The sequence below is a fragment of the Cetorhinus maximus genome, chromosome 11 (assembly GCF_964194155.1).
Source record: "Cetorhinus maximus chromosome 11, sCetMax3.hap1.1, whole genome shotgun sequence".
NCBI classification, from domain to species: domain Eukaryota; kingdom Metazoa; phylum Chordata; class Chondrichthyes; order Lamniformes; family Cetorhinidae; genus Cetorhinus; species Cetorhinus maximus.
The window spans coordinates 40,117,506-40,136,113 of NC_135889.1; the positions used below are offsets into that span (position 1 = coordinate 40,117,506).

Consider the following 18,608-nt stretch of genomic DNA (forward strand, 5'->3'; position numbering starts at 1 on the left):
CAGAATTCATTTCACACTCTGTAGCATGGACCAGTCAGTGAAGCAGAGATGTTTGGAATGGATGTCAGTTGCACTCCAATTGGTGGCCCCCTCCAGTCATTGGAGAGCCAGCCAAGGGCTGAGGCAGTTACCAAGGCGGATGAGAGTTCCATGCCTTGTGGCATCATCATCATCATTGACCTTGCGCCCTCTGACTGAGGGACCATCTTTGCAGCAGGGCCCAGTGACAGAGGCACAGGCCCCTGCAATAGCACTGGTGCAGCAGTTTTGGAGGTCTGTGATGAGGCCGACTGCTTGGCCCACCTTAGCCGTAAGCAGAGACAAGCAAGCAGGCTGCCTCTGTCTCATCCAAGGTCATGAAGGGAGAACTGCTTAGAAGTGACCACCACATCAGGCAAAATACTGAGTGGTTTGTTGAGTTTGCCTCACCTGTAAATTGCACTTTTTCACTTTTTCAACCCTATGTAAATATTGACACATGACAACAGACATGTGAGCTTTCATTCCTTACTGCTGAGACTGGAAAATAGGGAAGAAGTGATGAAAGGGAACAAGGTTCCTTGAATGGGCATAGTGAAACCTCTGGATAGATGTACATCCTTCATTGGTGTTAAGAGTGGATCTATTCAACACATTGTCTTTAATGGAAATACTCACACAGACAGAATTGCAGACCATGCTGTCCTGGGCTCAGTTGATAAGTGCCTGGATCAGATGATCCCTGATGTTGATGGCATCCTCACGAGAACCTCAAGTCCTGCAATGGCCTGGCCAGCTCCCTTTGTAGCTGGGGCACCTCTGTATCCACACCATCCTCCTCCTCTTCCTGTTCCATGTCCTGCTCCTCCTGTTCCTCCAATGAGTTGTATTGTTCCAGGGCCTCATGCATGAAACCCTCACAGCAGTACCTGCAGGGAGTCACCTAACCAGCCCAGATACCAGAACCACATCTTTAGAATAAAAGCAAAATACTGCGGGTGCTGGAAATCTGAAATACAAACAGAAAATGCTGGAAAAGCTCAGCAGGTCTGGCAGCATCTGTGGAGAGAGAAACAGAGTTAATGTGTCGAGTCCATAAGATTCTTCTTCAGAGCTAAATAGAAGTAGAAATGTGATGAATTTTATACTGTTTAAGAGGGGTGGAGCAGGTGTAGCAAGATAGAGGGTCAGGGATAGGTGTCGGCTAAGGAGAGATTGACAAAGCTGTCTTGGACACAAGACAAAGGGAGCGTTGGTGGTAGTGGCAAAGAGTAAAGAAGGTGCTGATGGTGGCAGAAAGGTAAGATAGCAGAAGGTGTTAATAACAGAACAAGGGTCAGTGCTGTGTGAAAGCACAACATAGAAATAAGTGACAGATGGTCATGTTGGGGGGCGGGGGGAGTGGGAGGTTGGGGATAAAGGATTAAAAAATTGAACAAATAAATTAAAAAATAAATAAATAAATTGTAAAAAATAAAAATTGGATTTAAAAAAGGGTCAAGATGGAGGAGAGAGTTCATGGTCTGAAGTTGTTGAACTCAATGTTAAGTCGGGAAGGCTGTTAAGTGCCGAATTGGAAGATGAGGTGCGGTTCCTCCAGTTTGCGTTGGGCTTCACTGGAACATTGCAGCAGGCCAAGGACAGACATGTGGGCATGAGAGCAAGATGGTGTGTTGAAATGGCAAGCTACAGGAAGGTCTGGGTCATGTTTGCGGACTGACCAAAGGTGTTCTGCAAAGTTGTCACCCAGTCTGCGTTTAGACTCCCCAATATAGAGGAGACCGCATTGGGAGCAGCGAATGTAGTAGACCAAATTGAAGGAGGTGCAAGTGAAGTGCTGCTTCACCTGAGGGGAGTGTTTGGAGCTTTGGACCGGGAGGAGGTAAAGGGACAGGTGTTGCACCTTCTGCGATTGCATGGCAAGGTGCCATGGGTAGGGGTGAGGAGTTGGGGTGATGGAGGAGTAGACCAGGGTGTCCCAGAGGGAACAGTCCCTACGGAATGCTGAAGGGGATGTGGGGGGAGGTTAAGGGGAAGGTGTGTTTGGTGGTGGCATCATGCAGGAGTTGGCGGAAATGGCGAAGGATGATCCTTTGAACACGGAGGCTGGTGGAATGAAAAGTGAGGACAAGGGGGACCCTATCATGGCTCTGGGAGGGAGGGGAAGGGGTGAGGGCAGATGTGTGGGAGATGGGTCAGACACGGTTGAGGGTCCTGTCAACCACAGTGGGAGAAGAAACTCGGTTAAGGAAAAAGGGAGTCATGTCAGAAGCGCCCTTTTGGAAGATGGCATCATCAAAACAGATGCAACGGAGGCAGAAGAACTGAGAGCATGAGATGGAATCCTACGGGAAGTAGGGTGTGAGGAGCTGTACTTGAAGTAGCTGTGGGAGCTGGTGGTTTGTAATGAATATTGGTGACAGCCTATCACCAGAAATGGAGACAGAGAGGTCAAGGAAGGGAAGGAAAGTGTCGGAGGTGTACTGTGTGAAGGTGAGAGAGGGGTGAAAATTGGAAGCAAAATCAATAAATGTTTCCAGGTCCAGACTAGAGCATGAAGCAGCACCGATATAGTGATTGATGTACCGAAAGAAGAGTTGTGGGAGAGGGCCTGAGTAGGATTGGAACAAGGAATGTTCCACAAATCCCAGAAAAAGACAGGCATAACTGGGGCCCATGCGGTTACCCATAGCTGCACCTTTTTTTGGGGGGAAGTGAGACATGTTAAAGGAGAAATTGTTCAGTGAGAGAACAAGTTCAACCAGGTGGTGGTGAATAGGGATTGTTAGGGCCTCTGTTCAAAGAAGAAGCGGAGAGCCCTCAGGCCATCCTGGTGGGGGATGGAGGTGTAGAGGGATTGGGCATCCATAGTGAAGAAGAGGTGGTTAGGGCCAGAAAACTGGAAATTGTTGATATGACATAGGGCATCAGAGGAATCACAAATGTAGGTGGGAAGAGACTGGACAAGGGGAGAGAGAATGGAGTCAAGATAGGAAGAAATGAGTTCCGTGGGGCAGGAACAGGCTAACATGATGGGTCTACCGGGACAGTCCTGTTTATGGATTTTGGGAAGGAGGTAGGAGTGGACTGTGTGGGGCTGGGAGGCAGAGGTTGGAAGCTGTGGAGGGAATATCTCTAGAGATGAGGTCAGTGACAGTCCTGGAAACAATGGCTTGATGTTCAGTGGTGGAGTCATGGTCCAGGAGGAGGTAGGAAGAAGTGTCTGAGAGTTGGTGCTCAGCCTCTGCAAGGTAGAGGTCTGTATGGCAGACAACAACAGCAGCACCCTTGTCAGCAAGTTTGATAACAACGTCAGGGTTTGATCTGAGGGAATGGAGGGCAGCAAGTTCAGAAGGAGATGGGTTGGAGTGGGTGAAAGGAGCAGAGAAATTAAGATGGCTGATGTCACACCAACAGTTCTCAGTGAAAAGATCGTGAGCAGGTAAAACGCCAGAGGGAGGAGTCCAGGTAGAGAGGGAATACTGGAGGCGGGTGAAAGGATCTGTTGAACGGGGGGAGGACTCTGTTTCTCTCTGCACAGATGTTGCCAGACTTGCTGAGTTTTCCCACTTCTTTAGAAGCCCGATGGCCTGCGCAATTGAGGTCCTTATGTGCAGTTGTCTCCAGATGTAGCGTCTTTGTGGCTCAGTCTTGGGGTTACTTGGGGTGAGTAGCCATCTCTTTAAAGGATAACCTTTGTCCCCTAGAATCCACCCACATAGTTTGGGGACAGGGCTTGGTCGTGGGTGAAATGAAGAGCTATGCTGGAAGTATGCTAGAGAACACAACTTTACATCAACTATTTCTGCCTTTTAAGGTCCCTTTATTATTTCTCTCAAGTTATTTACTGCATTGTGGACTACCACCAGAAGGCCCAGACTTAGGGCGGAATCATCCCAGATTTTCACTAAGTGTGGTAGCGGTCAGAAAAAAGGGTGTTTTTCTGACCGCTCCAGACTAGAGCATGAAGCAGCACCGATATAGTGATTGATGTACCGATTTTTTGCGCCATATCATCCCATTACTGCCTCATTAATTATGCAGCCACAGGAAACACGCTGTCTCACTGGTGAGCAGCCTCTGATTTGCCCACCACACCATTTTCTCACCGCTTCTTCACGCAGGGTGCCATATTTAAAATGCAGCTGCGTGCACACTTCTCAATGCTTGCAACCCAGAAAGGCACCGATAACGACATGGCCCCAAAAGCCAAGAAGAGTGCAGCCCCCCTGCATCCCTGAGAAGCCTTCTGGATTCTGTGGAGGCCGACTGCAATATCTTCTACCCTTGCTCTGGCCACAGAAGGCCCATCAGTCTCACCACTCCAGCTTGGGAGGCGGTGCCAGAGGTGGTCAGAGTCAATGCTGCACACAAGAGGTCGGTCATCCAGTGCAGAAAGCAGATGAATGATCTCACCTGTGTTGCCAGGGTAAGGCAACCATCTTATCACTCTAAACTCAGACACTTACAAGGCCATCCCACATTCACAGGCATCTCACTCACTGCCAGCACAAGGGACATCACCACTCACTCTCTCACACAAACTCTCACATCATCATCTGGCTTCATCTCCTCTGGAGACTGTCTCCTCAGCCCTTAGAATCTTGAGGCCGCTTGCATAGATCAACATCTGCCTCCACACATCCTCTGGGATACATCCCTTCTCTAGTACATCCCTCACCCTGCAGCCTCTTCCCTTGCCTGAAGCCACTCCTCCACCTTTTCCAAGCAAACCCTAACCCTGCAGCCATTGAAAAGCCACCCCACGTTACTGTTGGTTTGATAGGTAGAGACCTGCCCGTGAGCCCCCTTAAAAGTGATGTGGTGCTGCCTGTGAAGCCTGGTGCTAATGACCATGAGTGCTGCCAGAAGAAAGTTAGACAAACAAACCTCGAAGTCCTGATTGAAGTGCAGCTCGCCAGGTGCACGTCACTTATATACAGTCCCAGATGATCCAGTGTGGGGAAATGATTCTGACGAGCAGGTCTTATAATGATATGCAAATGTCTTAAAATGAAGTTCCTGACATCCAGCAGCAGGAAAGGCTGTCCGCCATTGATGGACAGAGTGGATGATCGCAAACTGGTTTCACAACGGCCTGAAACCAATTTGTGGCCTTCCCGGCATATTGTTTGCTCATGCCTGTCATGACACCTGATGCAAACAGGCAAGGGAAAATTTCTCCCTTAATCTCTTCAGTGTCCTTTCTAATCTTTTCTTGATATGTACTTCTCCATCTCCAGGTGGACAATTTAATACTACTTTTACTCCTGTCAGATGCTGTCCTATTATTCTTGTTTATCACATTTTCCCTCTTTAGTTTTACATTAAGAGGTCTTGTGGCGCAGTGGGTAGAGTCCCTGCCTTTGAGTCAGAAGCTCCGAGTTCAAGTTGCACTCCAGGACTTGATAGCCAAGAAAAGTGCATTCTTAACGCAGTCAAGCAGATGAGTATCAATCCTTCCAACATATGCCAATGACAATAAGAGTGGGAGAGATTCCTGGTCAGCCATGTGATAGAAAGAAAGTGGAGCATCTACCATCACTATCCATATCTCCAGGCAACAACAGGAATGTAAAAATGTATGTTGGTACAGAAGCTTGGACTCCTTGGGGTCCCAGTTGGTTGGATGGTTGGCGTGGATTGGAATTGGTGCCGACAGCATAGGTTTTTATCCCTGTTCTGTCTGGGGTGGATTTGGGACAAGCCTCCTTGCACTACCCATGGTTATGTAAGTTGGGCCTGACTTTGGGCAGAGAACTGAAGAGGAAAGAAAAAGAAATTTTACTGTAGGGGTTAGTCTGTTGCGCAATATAGTTATCATGTGCTGAAGCCAGTTAATGCTTTATATTAGCAGATCCTAACCTGGGGCGGATTTGTCCCAGATTTGCACAAAGTGCGGTAGCGGGCGGCAAAAAGGACGTTTCACCCGATGGTCGTAATGGCGGGTTTTCATGCTGTTTCATTGCATTCCCAGTGCATCCCGCCTCACTAATAATGCATTCCTGGAAAACACACTGGATCGCTGGATGATCTGCTTGCCCCCGATGTCACCTCAGGCCATCAGTCATCCAGGCGTCATATTTAAAGGATACCGCTGCGCAGAGCTAGCACTCTAAGGGATTGGAAGGTGCTGCAAAGTCAAGGCTGCCAAAGGGAGGAAACATGCTGCCCTAAATTTAGCAACGCTTCCCTCGGATGCCTACTGGATGTCATAGAGGCCTGCCGTGAAATCCTCTACCCCTGCTGTGGGCAAAGACCAGCAAGCAAGGTCACTAATCCAGCATGGGTGGCAGTGGCAGTGGTGGTCAGTGCTAACGGCCTGCGAAAGAGGAAGGCTACGCAGTGCCGCAAGAAGATGAATGATCTCCATTCTGCCAGGGTAATTCACTCCTCTCATTACTCTCAACTCAGACACTCACAAACCCATCACACATTCACAGGGCCTTATCTCACTGCCAGTTCAAGGGACATCACCATTCACTCTCTCATATATATCTTATCTGCCCTGGGGCTCATGTCCACATCCCATCCATGGTAGCACTCATCACTCACACATGCCAGACATCCTTCTCATCTGGCCTGGCAGGCGTCCTGCTTAACTCTCCCTGCCTTTTTCATGCAGGACAAGCTGGTACACAACAAAAGGGAGAGGTTGCAGACTGGTGGAGGGATGCCTGACATCAAGCCCCTCACGGACTTTGGAAATAGAGTCATCCAGCTGGCCGGCGATGATCTAGACTGTTCCTGTGCTGACGGTGAAGTTGGTGGTGCTCAACCAAGCAAGGATCCAGCAGTGCAACATCCATCAGACAACCCTGGTGTGAGTGAGTTCCCCTGTTCCACAACCCCCTGCCATGCACTAATTATCTCTCCTTGACATCTGGGAAGCAGCCGAGGGCGTCCACAAGCCAGGAGCTTGCCTCAAGCCCCAAAGACACTTCAGAAGAGGAATCTGATGACACCCTAATTGAAGACCCATTGCAGCGCTCACCCACACCCTCCACCAGCGCAGCAACACACACCTCAGTGGGACCCAGTTCTAGAGTAGCCTTGGGGTCACAATCTGGTGAGCATATCTCACTATCTGATCCACAGCACATGGCGGCAGGGACCTCCCAGCTTCTGGCACTCGGATGACTGCTGGAGGCCAGAAATCTGCTGAGTCTGAGTCAGATGAAGAGCCTCAGGAATCAGCCACACCCCAGCTGCTGGAGCTGCAAAGGCAAGCTCGGGAACATCAGGAAGGGATGTCCACAGCATTCCTCAAATTGCAGGGCATGATGGAGGAGTCCGTCCGCCTTCAATCTGAGGTGTTAACACCAGCATGTCAACGCACCGATGTCAATACTGGTAGGATGGTGGTCACCATGGAGACCTTGGCCCAGTATATCACCTGCATTGCTGTGTGGGCTGAACTCCATCGCTAATTCCATAGTTTGCCTCCAACAGTGTCAATGCGAGAGGGATGTGGATCAGCTCGATCTCACTCAAGCTTCCTCTTCTCCTCAAGAAATCAGCCAGGAGCCTGGGGCACCCATAGGGAGGAGAATCAACAGGTGTACCCCCGGGGCCATCCAACCAGGGGATTCCAGGAGTATCCAGCCCACCTAAATCCCCTCTACCTGTGACCCCAACAGCTCCAACTCCACAAGCCAATGAGGGTGCCACTGCCACAAAGCAGGGCCCTTAAAGCAGGCCGGAGCCCTCCAGGTCTCGGCCCTGCAGATGACGCCCACCAAGGTCATCACAGACACGGCGTCGCAGTCAGCAGGCTGCCTCCACCTCTGCTATGGACATCTGGGGAAAAACAAGACGTAACGACAGGGTTAGGAAGGTTAAGAAGATGTAGTTGCACAGCTTGGGCACGGGTGTTAATCACTTGTTCTTAATGTTGTACTTGTACTATTGTAAATAAACTCCCAAGAATGTATCCTTGCCTATGGCTCCTTGTTCTGCTGAGCAGTGTTTGGGTCACTCATATGTGAAACCTTGGTTCCTGCACAAGATAAAGGCAGGTGTCTCTGTTCAGGGCCTCTTCCCTGTGCAGTGTTTAACCTTCAGACCAAAGTGATGGTCCAGCTTCACACTCACTGGATACATTACTGATGCCTGCACCTTGATGGTGCTTGCCATTGCTGCCAGAATGTTGTGGGCAGAGTTCCGTCATTCTGTGTGCTCTCAACACCTTTGAGGTGGGGCTGGCCCCCCATCATTTCGGCATGTGTGACCGATGATGCTGTGCTCCTGAAGGGGTCAGGTGCTGAAAGCTGACAAAGGATCAGGTACATTTAAAGTTTCACGGCTGCGTCTCCATGATATGACCCTGGTCACAGAGCACAAGTGAGCTGCTCTCAGCCAGACAGGAGTCAGACATTCACAGAGGCCATGCGAAGATCTGTGGAGCATCCTCACTGCATGTTGTCATCATCCTCCTGGAATCTAGCGACTATTAGGGCCTCCGCTGCATCCCCATGACATGAGCCTGAGCGCTGAGGGTACGTGCGCTGCCATCAGCCACACAGGAATCAAACGTTCACAGATGCAAGGTGAGGATGTCAGGACTGTCCTCACTGTATCTTGTCATTGTCCTCCATGAATCTTGCGGTATGAGGACCTCCTGCTTCATCTGGCCAGTGTGGTGGCCTCATCATCGTCATCCTCTCCTTCGAAGACCATCGTCATGCCCTTCGACATCCTCCTCCTCGGAGGATACATGCAGCTCCTCCATCTCTTTGTCAGCCAGGTCCTGCCCCCATTGCAGCACCAGGTTGTCAGCACACAGCAAGCGACAATGATGCGTGACCCTCTGGGGACTGTGTTGCAGTGCTCCACTGGCCTGTTGGGGCACCGGAACCTCCTTTTCAAATGCGTATTGTTTGTTCCACCAAAGTACGGGTCTTGTTTTACCATCACCCTGCTACAGTTTGAGGCTCGTATCCTCTGTGGGTAGCTCTTGTCCCCGAGGATCCAACCTTGCAGCCTCTCTGGACTCTGGAAGATGTCAGGGATTTGAGACCTGCTAAGGATGTAGGAGTCATGGACGCATGCACAGACCTGGTAGATGTGTTTGTGGTGGCCCCACAGCAGTTGAATATTCTGCAAGTGGAAGTCCTTGCTGTTGATGTAGTTGACTGTTTATTGTCATGGAGATCTAAGCACCACATGAGTGCTGTCGATGGCACCTTGGACCTGTGGAAAACCAGAGATCTGCGCAAATCCCAGTGCTCTTGCTTCCTGGCTTTCCTGATCCCAGACGAAATACACAAAGTTGTGCGCCTTCGTGAAGATGGCATCCGTGACCTCCTGGATAGACTTGTGCATGGAGGCTTGTGGGATCTTGCACAGATCATCTGTGGAGCCCTGGAAGGAGCCACTGGTGTAAACAATGAGTGCCGCGGTCACTTTCACGGTCACAAATTCTGCAGCAGGTGGCATATGTGACCAAACAGTTCCATAGACATGTGCAGTGTTCAGTGACACTGGTTCCCGGTCATCTACAGGAATGACAGGCACCGGCTATAGACCCTGGGTCTAGCGAGGCACCTACAAGCAATGGCTCATTGTGGAGCTTCAGCTGCGTGCGCAGCAGACCCTGCCACTCCTTCAGCTTGAGGAAGGTGCTCCTCCCTTTGCCGAGCCTGCTGCCTCCACCGTTTTCTTCTTCTTCTTCTTCCCTGGTCTCTGTAAGCTATGGGGCATACCACTAAATCATCAGACTCCATGATCCTGATGTTGTCCTCCTTCCTCAAAAAGAGAAACGTATAGGTTAGCAGTGGGGAGGAAATGGCGTAATGATATTGTCGCTGGACTAGTAATCCAGAGACCCAGGGTAATGCTCTGGGAATTGGGGTTCAAATCCTGCCATGGCAGATATAAGAACATAAGGAACAGGAGTAGACCATTCGACCCCTCGAACCTGCACCACCATTCAATAAGATCGTGGCTGATCTTCTTGTGTTTTGATTTCCACTTTCCCACCTAACCCCAATAACCTTTAATTCCCTTACCTAACAAGAATCTATCTACCTCTGCCTTAAAAATATTCAATGACCCTGCCTCCAATACCTTCTGAGGCAGAGAAACTCTTCACTGGTTCCACCACAAAGATGGTGGAATTTGAATTTAATTAAAATCTGGAATTAAAAGTCTAATGATGACCATGAAACCATTGTTGATTGTTGTAAAAACCCATCTGGTTCACTAATGTCCTTCAGGGAAGGAAGTCTGCTGCCCTTACCTGGTCTGGCCTACATGTGAGTCCAGACCACAGCAACGTGGTTGACTCTTAAATGGCCTCTGAAATGGCCTAGCAAGCCACTCAGTTGTATCAAACTGTCACAAAGTCACAAAAAAGGAATTAAACCGGGCAGAACATCCGGCATTGACCTAGGCACTGGAAACAACAATGGCAAACTCAGCGCTGTTGACCCTGCACAGTCCTCCTTACTAACATCTGGGGGCTTGTGCCAAAATTGGGAGAGCTGTCTCACAGTCTAGTTAAGGAACAGCCTAACATAGTCATCCTCATGGATTCATATCTTAACAGATAATGTCCCAGACACCACCATCACCGTCCCTGGGTATGTCCTGTCTCACAGGCAGGACAGACCCAGCAAAGGTGGCGGCACAGTGGTATGCAGTCAGGAGGGAGTTGCCCTGGGAGTCTACAACATCGACTGTGGTTCCCATGAAATCTCATGGCATCAAACATGGGCAAGGAAACCTCCTGCTGATTATCATGTACTGCCCTCCCTCAGCTGATGAATCAGTGCTCCTCCATATTAAACACCACTTAGAGGAAATGCTGAGGGTGGCAAGGGCGCAGAATGTACTCTGGATGGGGGACTACAATGTCCATCACCAAGAGTGGCTCGGTAGCGCCACTACTGACTGAGCTGGCCAAGTCCTAAAGGACATAGCTGCTAGACTGGGTTTGCGGTAGGTGGTGAGGGAATCAACAAGAGGGAAAAACATGACAGTATTGGCAGGAGTGACCACCGCACAGTCATTGTGGAGGCAAGGTCCCGCCTTCGCACTGAGGATACCCTCCATCATGTTGTGTGGCACTACCACCGTGCAAAATGGGATAGATTTCCAACAGATCTAGCAACTCAAGACTGGGCATCCATGAAGCGCTGTAGGCCATCAGCAGCAACAGAATTGTACTCAAACACAATCTGTGCCCAGCATACCCCCACCATCAAGGGTTTAATCCTGTTTCAATGAAAAGTGCAGGAGGCCATGCCAGGAGCAGCACCAGACATACCTAAAAATGAGGTGTCAACCTGGTGAAACTATTACACAGGACTACTTGTGTGCCAAATAACATAAGCCGAGCAAGTGATATACAGAACTAAGCGATCCCACAACCAATGGATCAGATCTAAGCTCTGCAGTCCTGTCACATCCAGTTATGAATGGTGGTGGACAATTAAAGAACTCACTGGAGGAGGCTCCACAAATATCCCCATCTCAATGTTGGGAGATCCCAGCAATCAGTGCAAAATATTAGGCTGAAGCTTTTGCTACACTCTTCAGCCAGAAGGGCCGAATGGATGATGCACCTCAACCTCCTCCAATAAATGCTGGCCCAGCCAGCAAAGCCCACATCCCATGAATGAATAGAAAAAAATGTCCTAAGAACCTCTCTTGGTTAAGTCTTGGTTAAGGCCCTTCATGCATTCAGGAGAGTGCTGGCCAACAATTGGATGGCCAGTGTGTCATGCACTCATTGGCAGTCTGAAATCCCACCCACCTCTGCCCCACTCCACTTGACCGATTGGCCGCAGCTTTGGCCATTGGACTGCATGCTGTGCTCCCAGCTGCAGGCATTCTCCTAACCTGCATCGCAAGGCTGCACTGTTACATTGAACCATAATGGATACTGGTCGAAACCTTAATATAGACATTGAAAGGGGCTGGAGCGCAGTCACCTCCACCAGTGACTGCGCCATGGCCACCTTTCGCAAGTAGATTGTACAACTTGCCTATTCGGCGAATTGCTCTGCAGCCCCCTAATCGCACATTAATTTGCTGTCTGCGCCTCAGGGGTGAAAAGCTCTGGAGCATCTGGTGTCACTTTCATGTTTTTGCATTGTTTGAGTGGGCAGAAAAGCTTCAGAGGCCTGATTCCAAGCATGCCGATGGGGCTACAGCTGAACAGTCTCACCACCACCACCGCCCCACCACACCCTGCTCTCCCATGTGTTTGAGTATTTCCTTCAGTCTGTGCTGCCCTGCCCTCCACCCACTCCTCCAGCATGTGCTTGAGTACTTCCGTTTGTGCTTGCCTTGCCCCCATTTCTCCCCAACCAACCCCCCGCACCCACCCACTCCCCCCCACCACCACCCCCCCTGCCCCACCTCCCCCAACCCCCTGGCCTGACCTGCACTGAATACCTTGTCCCGGCACCACACTGAAAATAGGAGGGAAAAAGTGACTTGCCTGTTCCCCCCACAAATGCGTGACACCTCTTGATGTCCTATGGGCGATGCTTGTGAGCACTGCACAAGGCTGTGTGCCCTCACCTCCGAGCTCCCATTGAAGTTCAGGTCGCCAGGGACATGCCTTTTAAAAGCAGTCGTGAAGCACGACGTTCTGAAGTCACGCCGACGTGGGCAGTAAATTTGACGTGGGGGGATGACTCCAGCACACAGGGCTTATAATTAGATGCAAATGTATTGGAACGATGTTCCCGATGTGTGGTAGTGGCAAACAAGGCCTGCCATTGACAGTTGGAGCGCACCATCGCAAACTGGTTTTTCAATGGCGTAAATCCGAATTTCAGCCTTCTCGTCATATTGTGTGTCCCCCGCTCGCAGTGACACCTGGTGCCAATAGGGCTGGAAAATTCTGGCCTGGCATTTCTCATTCAGAGTGAGGCTTAATAAAAGAAGCCTTACTTAAAGCAACATCTTATGAAAAAGCAAAACAGATGCCCTCATGACTTAATGTGTAAATGTGCCATATTATAAATCGAATCAAACAGAAACTGGGCCTGAAATTTTAATTGATTTGGAGTACTGTGTACAGTTTTGGTCTCTTTATTTGAAAAAATATATAATTGCATTAGTAGCAGTACAGAGAAGGTTTACTGAACTTATTTCTGGGATGAAGGTCTCATCTTATGAAGAAAGGCTGAAGAGGTCGGGCCGATACCAATTTGGGCTTGGAGGAATGAGATGTGATTTTATTGAAACATATAAGACCCTGAGGGGACTTGATAGGGTAGATACCAGGAGGATGTAACCAGGGTCACTGTTCAAAAATAAGGCGGGGGGTCACCGATTTAAGACAGCGACAAGGAAAAACATTTTCTCTAAGAGGTTTATGAGTCTTTGGAATTCTCTTCCTCAAAAGGCAGTGGAGGCAGAGTCTTTGAATATTTTTAAGGCAGAGGTAGATAGATTTTTGAAAAGCAAGGGGGTGAAAGGTTATCTGGTAAGGCAGGAATGTGGAGTTGAGGTTAAAATCAGAACATTCATAATCTTATTGAATGGCAGAGCAGACTTGAGGGGCCGAGTGGCCTACTCCTGCTCCTAATTCATATCTTCATATCTCATTATATTTCTGAACTAGGGGACACAGGTTAAGAATAAGAGATATCCCTTTTAAGACAAAGATGAGGAGAATTTATTTCTCTCAGAGGGTTGTTAGTCTGTGGAATTCCCTTCCCCAGAGAGCAGTGGAGGCTGGGTCATTGAATTTATTCATGGCAGAATTAGATAGATTTTTGATAGACAAGGAGTCAAGGGTTATATATGGGCAGACAGGAAAGTGGAATTGAGACCACAACTGGATCTGCCATGATCTTATCAAAGTAGGTTTGAAGGACCGAATGGCCTCCTCCTGTTCCTAAATTCAATGTTCCTATGTTCATGGTTTGTGCTGAGTTAGCAGATCTGAGCCAGGTCAGCACTGGGGAAACTACATTATCATTAGTATCCCCAGGATGGGGGAGGTATCAGGACTGTCTGTTCATCAAACCCTGCTACAAAATGATTATTTTGGAACACAGGCCCAAAGTTGGTTATGTCCATTGTCAAACATCCTGCTGACTGTCACCATCAAGTGTCAAGAGCAGGATAACCAGTTATCCAAGCTACCAGAGGTCTGTAGGCAGTCGTGTTTTGCAGTATCAATAAGTGTCCATATTCAGGGGAGTAGAGAGAAAATTAGAAAATAGTTTCTATTTTACCTTTTTGAAAAGCTCAAAGTCTGTTCCTGCCAGTTGGATCATTGCTCTCACTTCCAGCATGACCATCCCTTGATAACTCTACAAAGACGATTACCTGATATTACCACACAACTAATTGACTGTTGTTCCTCTCTGAAATATTAATGTTTGATTATTTAAAACATACATCTTCATATTATTCCACCTTTTGCTTGTGACCAGTTTCCCTAGGATGTGGAAAAGTATTTTATGTGCTTTATACTGATTGGTCCTATTTTATCTTTTTAAAAGGCCCCCTCTGTAAAAATACAGAAAGCATTACTTCAATTATCTCCAAAAAATTGTTACGATCTCTTTATAAAATTACTCATTCATTTAAAAAGCAACAGATGAATCACTCCAATAGCAATCAATCAAAAGCTTTGAATATTTTCAGTCATGCATACCACTCACCAATCCCAATGTATAAAGTGAAAATCAAAAAATATAATAAAACAAAATAATTTTGGAAATCACTAAAGCTGCATTTTCCAATTTACAAATCCCTCCAATAATTTTTGCCTTCTCAGAGGCTTAGGTCTTCTCCTTGACTTGCAGTGCTTTAAATAAGCATTGCCATATTGGTTTTTGGTCTTGCATGCATTTTCAAAAAGAGTACACCATACATCTTTGGCGAACTCTGTGCCCACATGGGCTGGGTTTTATGCAGCCTCAAGGAGTGGGCTGGGAGTCAGTGTGGGATGAGGTGGGGTGTGAAAAAATCAGCAGGGAGGGCAGGGACTGGCATGCCCATCACCTTCCAGCCACCATGGCATTTTACCAGCAGTGGCATGAAAATGGCCCTCTTGCCCCAAGGCCAATTGTGCTACTTGAGTGGTCAATTAAGGCCTCTCCTGTTACCAGTGGCATTTTATCAGCTGCAGGGAAGGGGAGGTGTCCTTTGCCACTTGGGGAAACTGCCTAGTGAACCCTGGTGGTCTGCCTGTAGGCTTAGGGGGGTTGGAACCTCCTAACTGGGCACTTTGTGTCCTGTGGAGGGCCCCCATCAGCAATGGCCAACACCATGCTAGCACCCCGCACCTCCCCACCCTCACCAACCAATTCCCGCCCCCTTTGCCAGGGCCTGTCTCACTGGCCCCTGTGACCCTCAAACACTTATCTTGGTCCAAGTGCAGTATCCATGCCACTTCACTGGACTGGCTGCAGTCCCACCAGTGGCCAGAGCTCTCAGTGGTGCTGCTGAGACAGAAGAGCTGTCAGCCCTCCAATTGTGCTGTTAGAGACAAGATCTTGTCCCTTAAAAGGATGGGAGCCCAACGGCAGCTCACCAGCTGCCTGGTGGTCATAAAATTCAGTCAGAACTCTCCAAAGCGGCCAAGGTGAGGTTGCCCTGGGCTTTCCGGCCCATGGACACTCAAATCATGCTTTAGGGTCTCAGTGTCATTCAATGATACAGAAAGAGTGAATAGCAAATGGTATAGGCTTGCATAGAAATATTTAGAGATTAAGTAAGAGTTAGAGAGACAGTTGTAGGAATGAGAGACATATTTACATTTGCTTTCTGTAAGATGCCATCATCAACTAGTGTCCAGTAACATTACAAAAAGAAATCTACTTTAATGTGTTTTATTAGGCTGCCCGTTCCCAGTTTTTGACTGGCCCAAATTGAGTTTATGAAATTGTCACTTTTAACTGTCAATACAGTAACTTAGAAAAAATCGTTAAAGTTGTCACACCTAAACAGGCAGCAAGTTTAAAATCTCTCTTTATCCTGTGAAATAACAATCACTTGGCAACCTAAATTTTTAAATGAAAATATTTTTTCATCAAAATGATATCTGAATTTTGCAAGAGATGCGATGCCTTTTGATGAAATGGGTCATTGTCCACAATGAAAATGAAAACTCTCCACTCTTGAATATTAGGAACAAATTAGAAAAAATTGCAGCGAAACATTGTTTGATACATTTGTAAGGATTCTTTGTATCTGGAAATGTAATGCAGCAGAATTTTCTCTATTATAAAATCAATCCGCAAAATTTGAATGTCTTTGGAACTTTTGCTGCATTTTATGTGAACTGACATGCATACTGATGGAAATTGTTGAATTTTCATGTGCAATTGACCATAAAACCTGTGAGAATAACAGCAATCTAAGTGGTTTGTAATTGCGTTTTTAAATGTACGTGCTTTAACATTTAACTTGTCTCTCAACACGTTTAGGTTGAAGATCCTAGAAAAGTATTTTACATACTCATTATATGTGAATGTGTGCCGATCGCTCTTTGAAAAGGACAAGCTGCTGTTTTCATTTTGCTTGACTATAAACCTATTAATGCACGATGGACAGGTCAGTCCTTTACTTTTTAATAATAACCTATTATATGTGAAAGTTATATTTATGAGCATTCTGAAGAAAAATTTAAGGCAATTATAACAATTTTCTCTTTTAAATCAGTATTCCTGTAAGATTTTTAAAAATATACACAGCTGTTAAGAAAAGGACTTTTATTTCTCAGTAGTCTTAAGGAAGCTTTCATTCCTGCCTGTAATATGGCATTACTTCTGTAAAACATTTACCTTGAAGCTCCATAATGGTCATTTCAAATCCCAACATATGACTCTTTTTGGCATGAAGTGAAAGGTAATAAATGAAATATGCTTAAAGGGGGAATCATGCACTTCCTTTAATGGAACAGCATTAATATAGGATAGCTAAGGCCTGATATTTTTCAGTGTAATTATGGCTCAATTTTTCCAAGGAAATTTGTATTCAACTAATTTATGCCAGACTATGCAGGAATTTCCTCAGTAGGTTGGGAATGGTGCCAGGATGATGCCTACTAAGGGTTGTGAGTTTCTGCCATAGGTCACCATTTGACTAAATAGGTCGATTCTTGACCCACAGACCTTTAGGCACATGGTGCAGGACATCCCATGAGGCAGTAGAAACCAGAGTGCAGGATTTCCTTCTCTGCTGCTGCTCTGTCTCATCATTAAGATCATGTGACTCAGAATGAAGCAGCTTGATCTAATAGACCAATCTAATAGACCAGTATAAATTTACAAGTAATATAAAAGTGCAATCCTCATTGGCTGTCCCTCAATTCAATGATAACATCTACTGAGGCTTGTGAGTTTCTGCCATGGCTCAGTTCATAGCACCCTCGCCTTTGAATCAGAGGGTTGTGGGTTCATGTCCCACTCCGGGAAACCAAGAACTGTGATTGTACTCGAAAAGAGTTGCAATCTGTGACTGTTGATAACTCGAAAGAGTTGCCATGGGTCATCAGTGATTGAACAGGTTGATTCTCGACCCACAAATCTTTGGGCACATGGTGCAGAACCTCCCATGAGGTAGTGGAATCCAGAGTGCAGGATTTCCTTCTCTGCTACTTGGATAGGTAATTAGGCTTTCACTTGTTTCAGGCGGCAGCAGTTGACATTCACCCGCAATCTGTTATTATACTGCAAAGGGGTGTGTACCACTTGTCCAATCGCCTAAAGGCCACAATGTCTTCTTGTTAAAAAATAGATATGACATGACCTCAATTAAAGGAAATTTACCATATTAGTGGGGAATTGCTATGAAAATGGCAGGTATATAGAAAAACAATTACAAACACAACAGGCCTAAGACACCAAGCATACTCCACTGTAGGTTACAAAAGTTAGGGAGCACACAGTATGTCAGGCTTATTAAGGGTAACATTTTCCCCCCATTGGGGAGGATGTGTGAGAGTGGGTGCGAGTGGGCGGCTTCTGCCGCCATTTTATGTAGGCGGGCCTTCCCAGCGTGACGTCCGCCAGGATGCGCTCCCTGTGCGGGCGGGGGTGGGGGTGGGGGGCATGCGCGCGAAAGAGCACTCATCTTCCTGAGGCAAAGTAGCTCAGATTTGAAACTTCAAATAAAGATGAGAAAAAAATTTCGCTGCCATGTCCCGTCATGTGACGTCGCGTGAGTTGGGACATGTCCATAACTTTTATTTTGAAATATTGTGAGATTTTTAAATAACTCCTGAAACCTCATCCCGCTGGTGGATGAGGTTTCATGCTTTTTTAGAAGCCTGCCAGGGCTCCCGGCCTGCCCGCCAACCTTAAGGCGCACACTATGCCCAAATGGGTCCTGGGGTGCTGAGTGTGATAACAACCCCTGATTTACATTTTAGTTCAACTAAGGCCAGTACAAAAAGAAAACAAAATGCTGCATCTTCCAGCGAACAATTGTTTTGTCGTAACATTATATTGTTAACATTTTACTCAAGTAATGTTTATTAGTTTACTAACACAAATGAATATCTAGCATTGCTAAGTAAAAGAAATGCAAACTTACTTCTAGTCACATTGTTGAAATTTTGCTAAAAGTTCAAACTGAAGCAATATTTTCCCTTGTGTTGTGCTTATTTATGGTTTATTAATTAGATTGCATATACATTCTGTCTATTAATA

At 47.1% G+C, this 18,608-nt stretch overlaps 1 protein-coding gene across 1 annotated transcript in view; it reads left to right on the forward strand.

Annotated features, from left to right (window-relative positions):
* The window catches only part of dnah7 (dynein, axonemal, heavy chain 7), a 614,695-nt gene that overhangs the window by 472,606 nt on the left and 123,481 nt on the right, over nt 1-18,608 (forward strand). Inside the window, exon 51 of the mRNA XM_078551851.1 lies at nt 16,383-16,509. Within this exon, the coding sequence (XP_078407977.1) occupies nt 16,383-16,509 (127 nt within the window). The remainder of the gene's footprint in view (nt 1-16,382; nt 16,510-18,608) is intronic.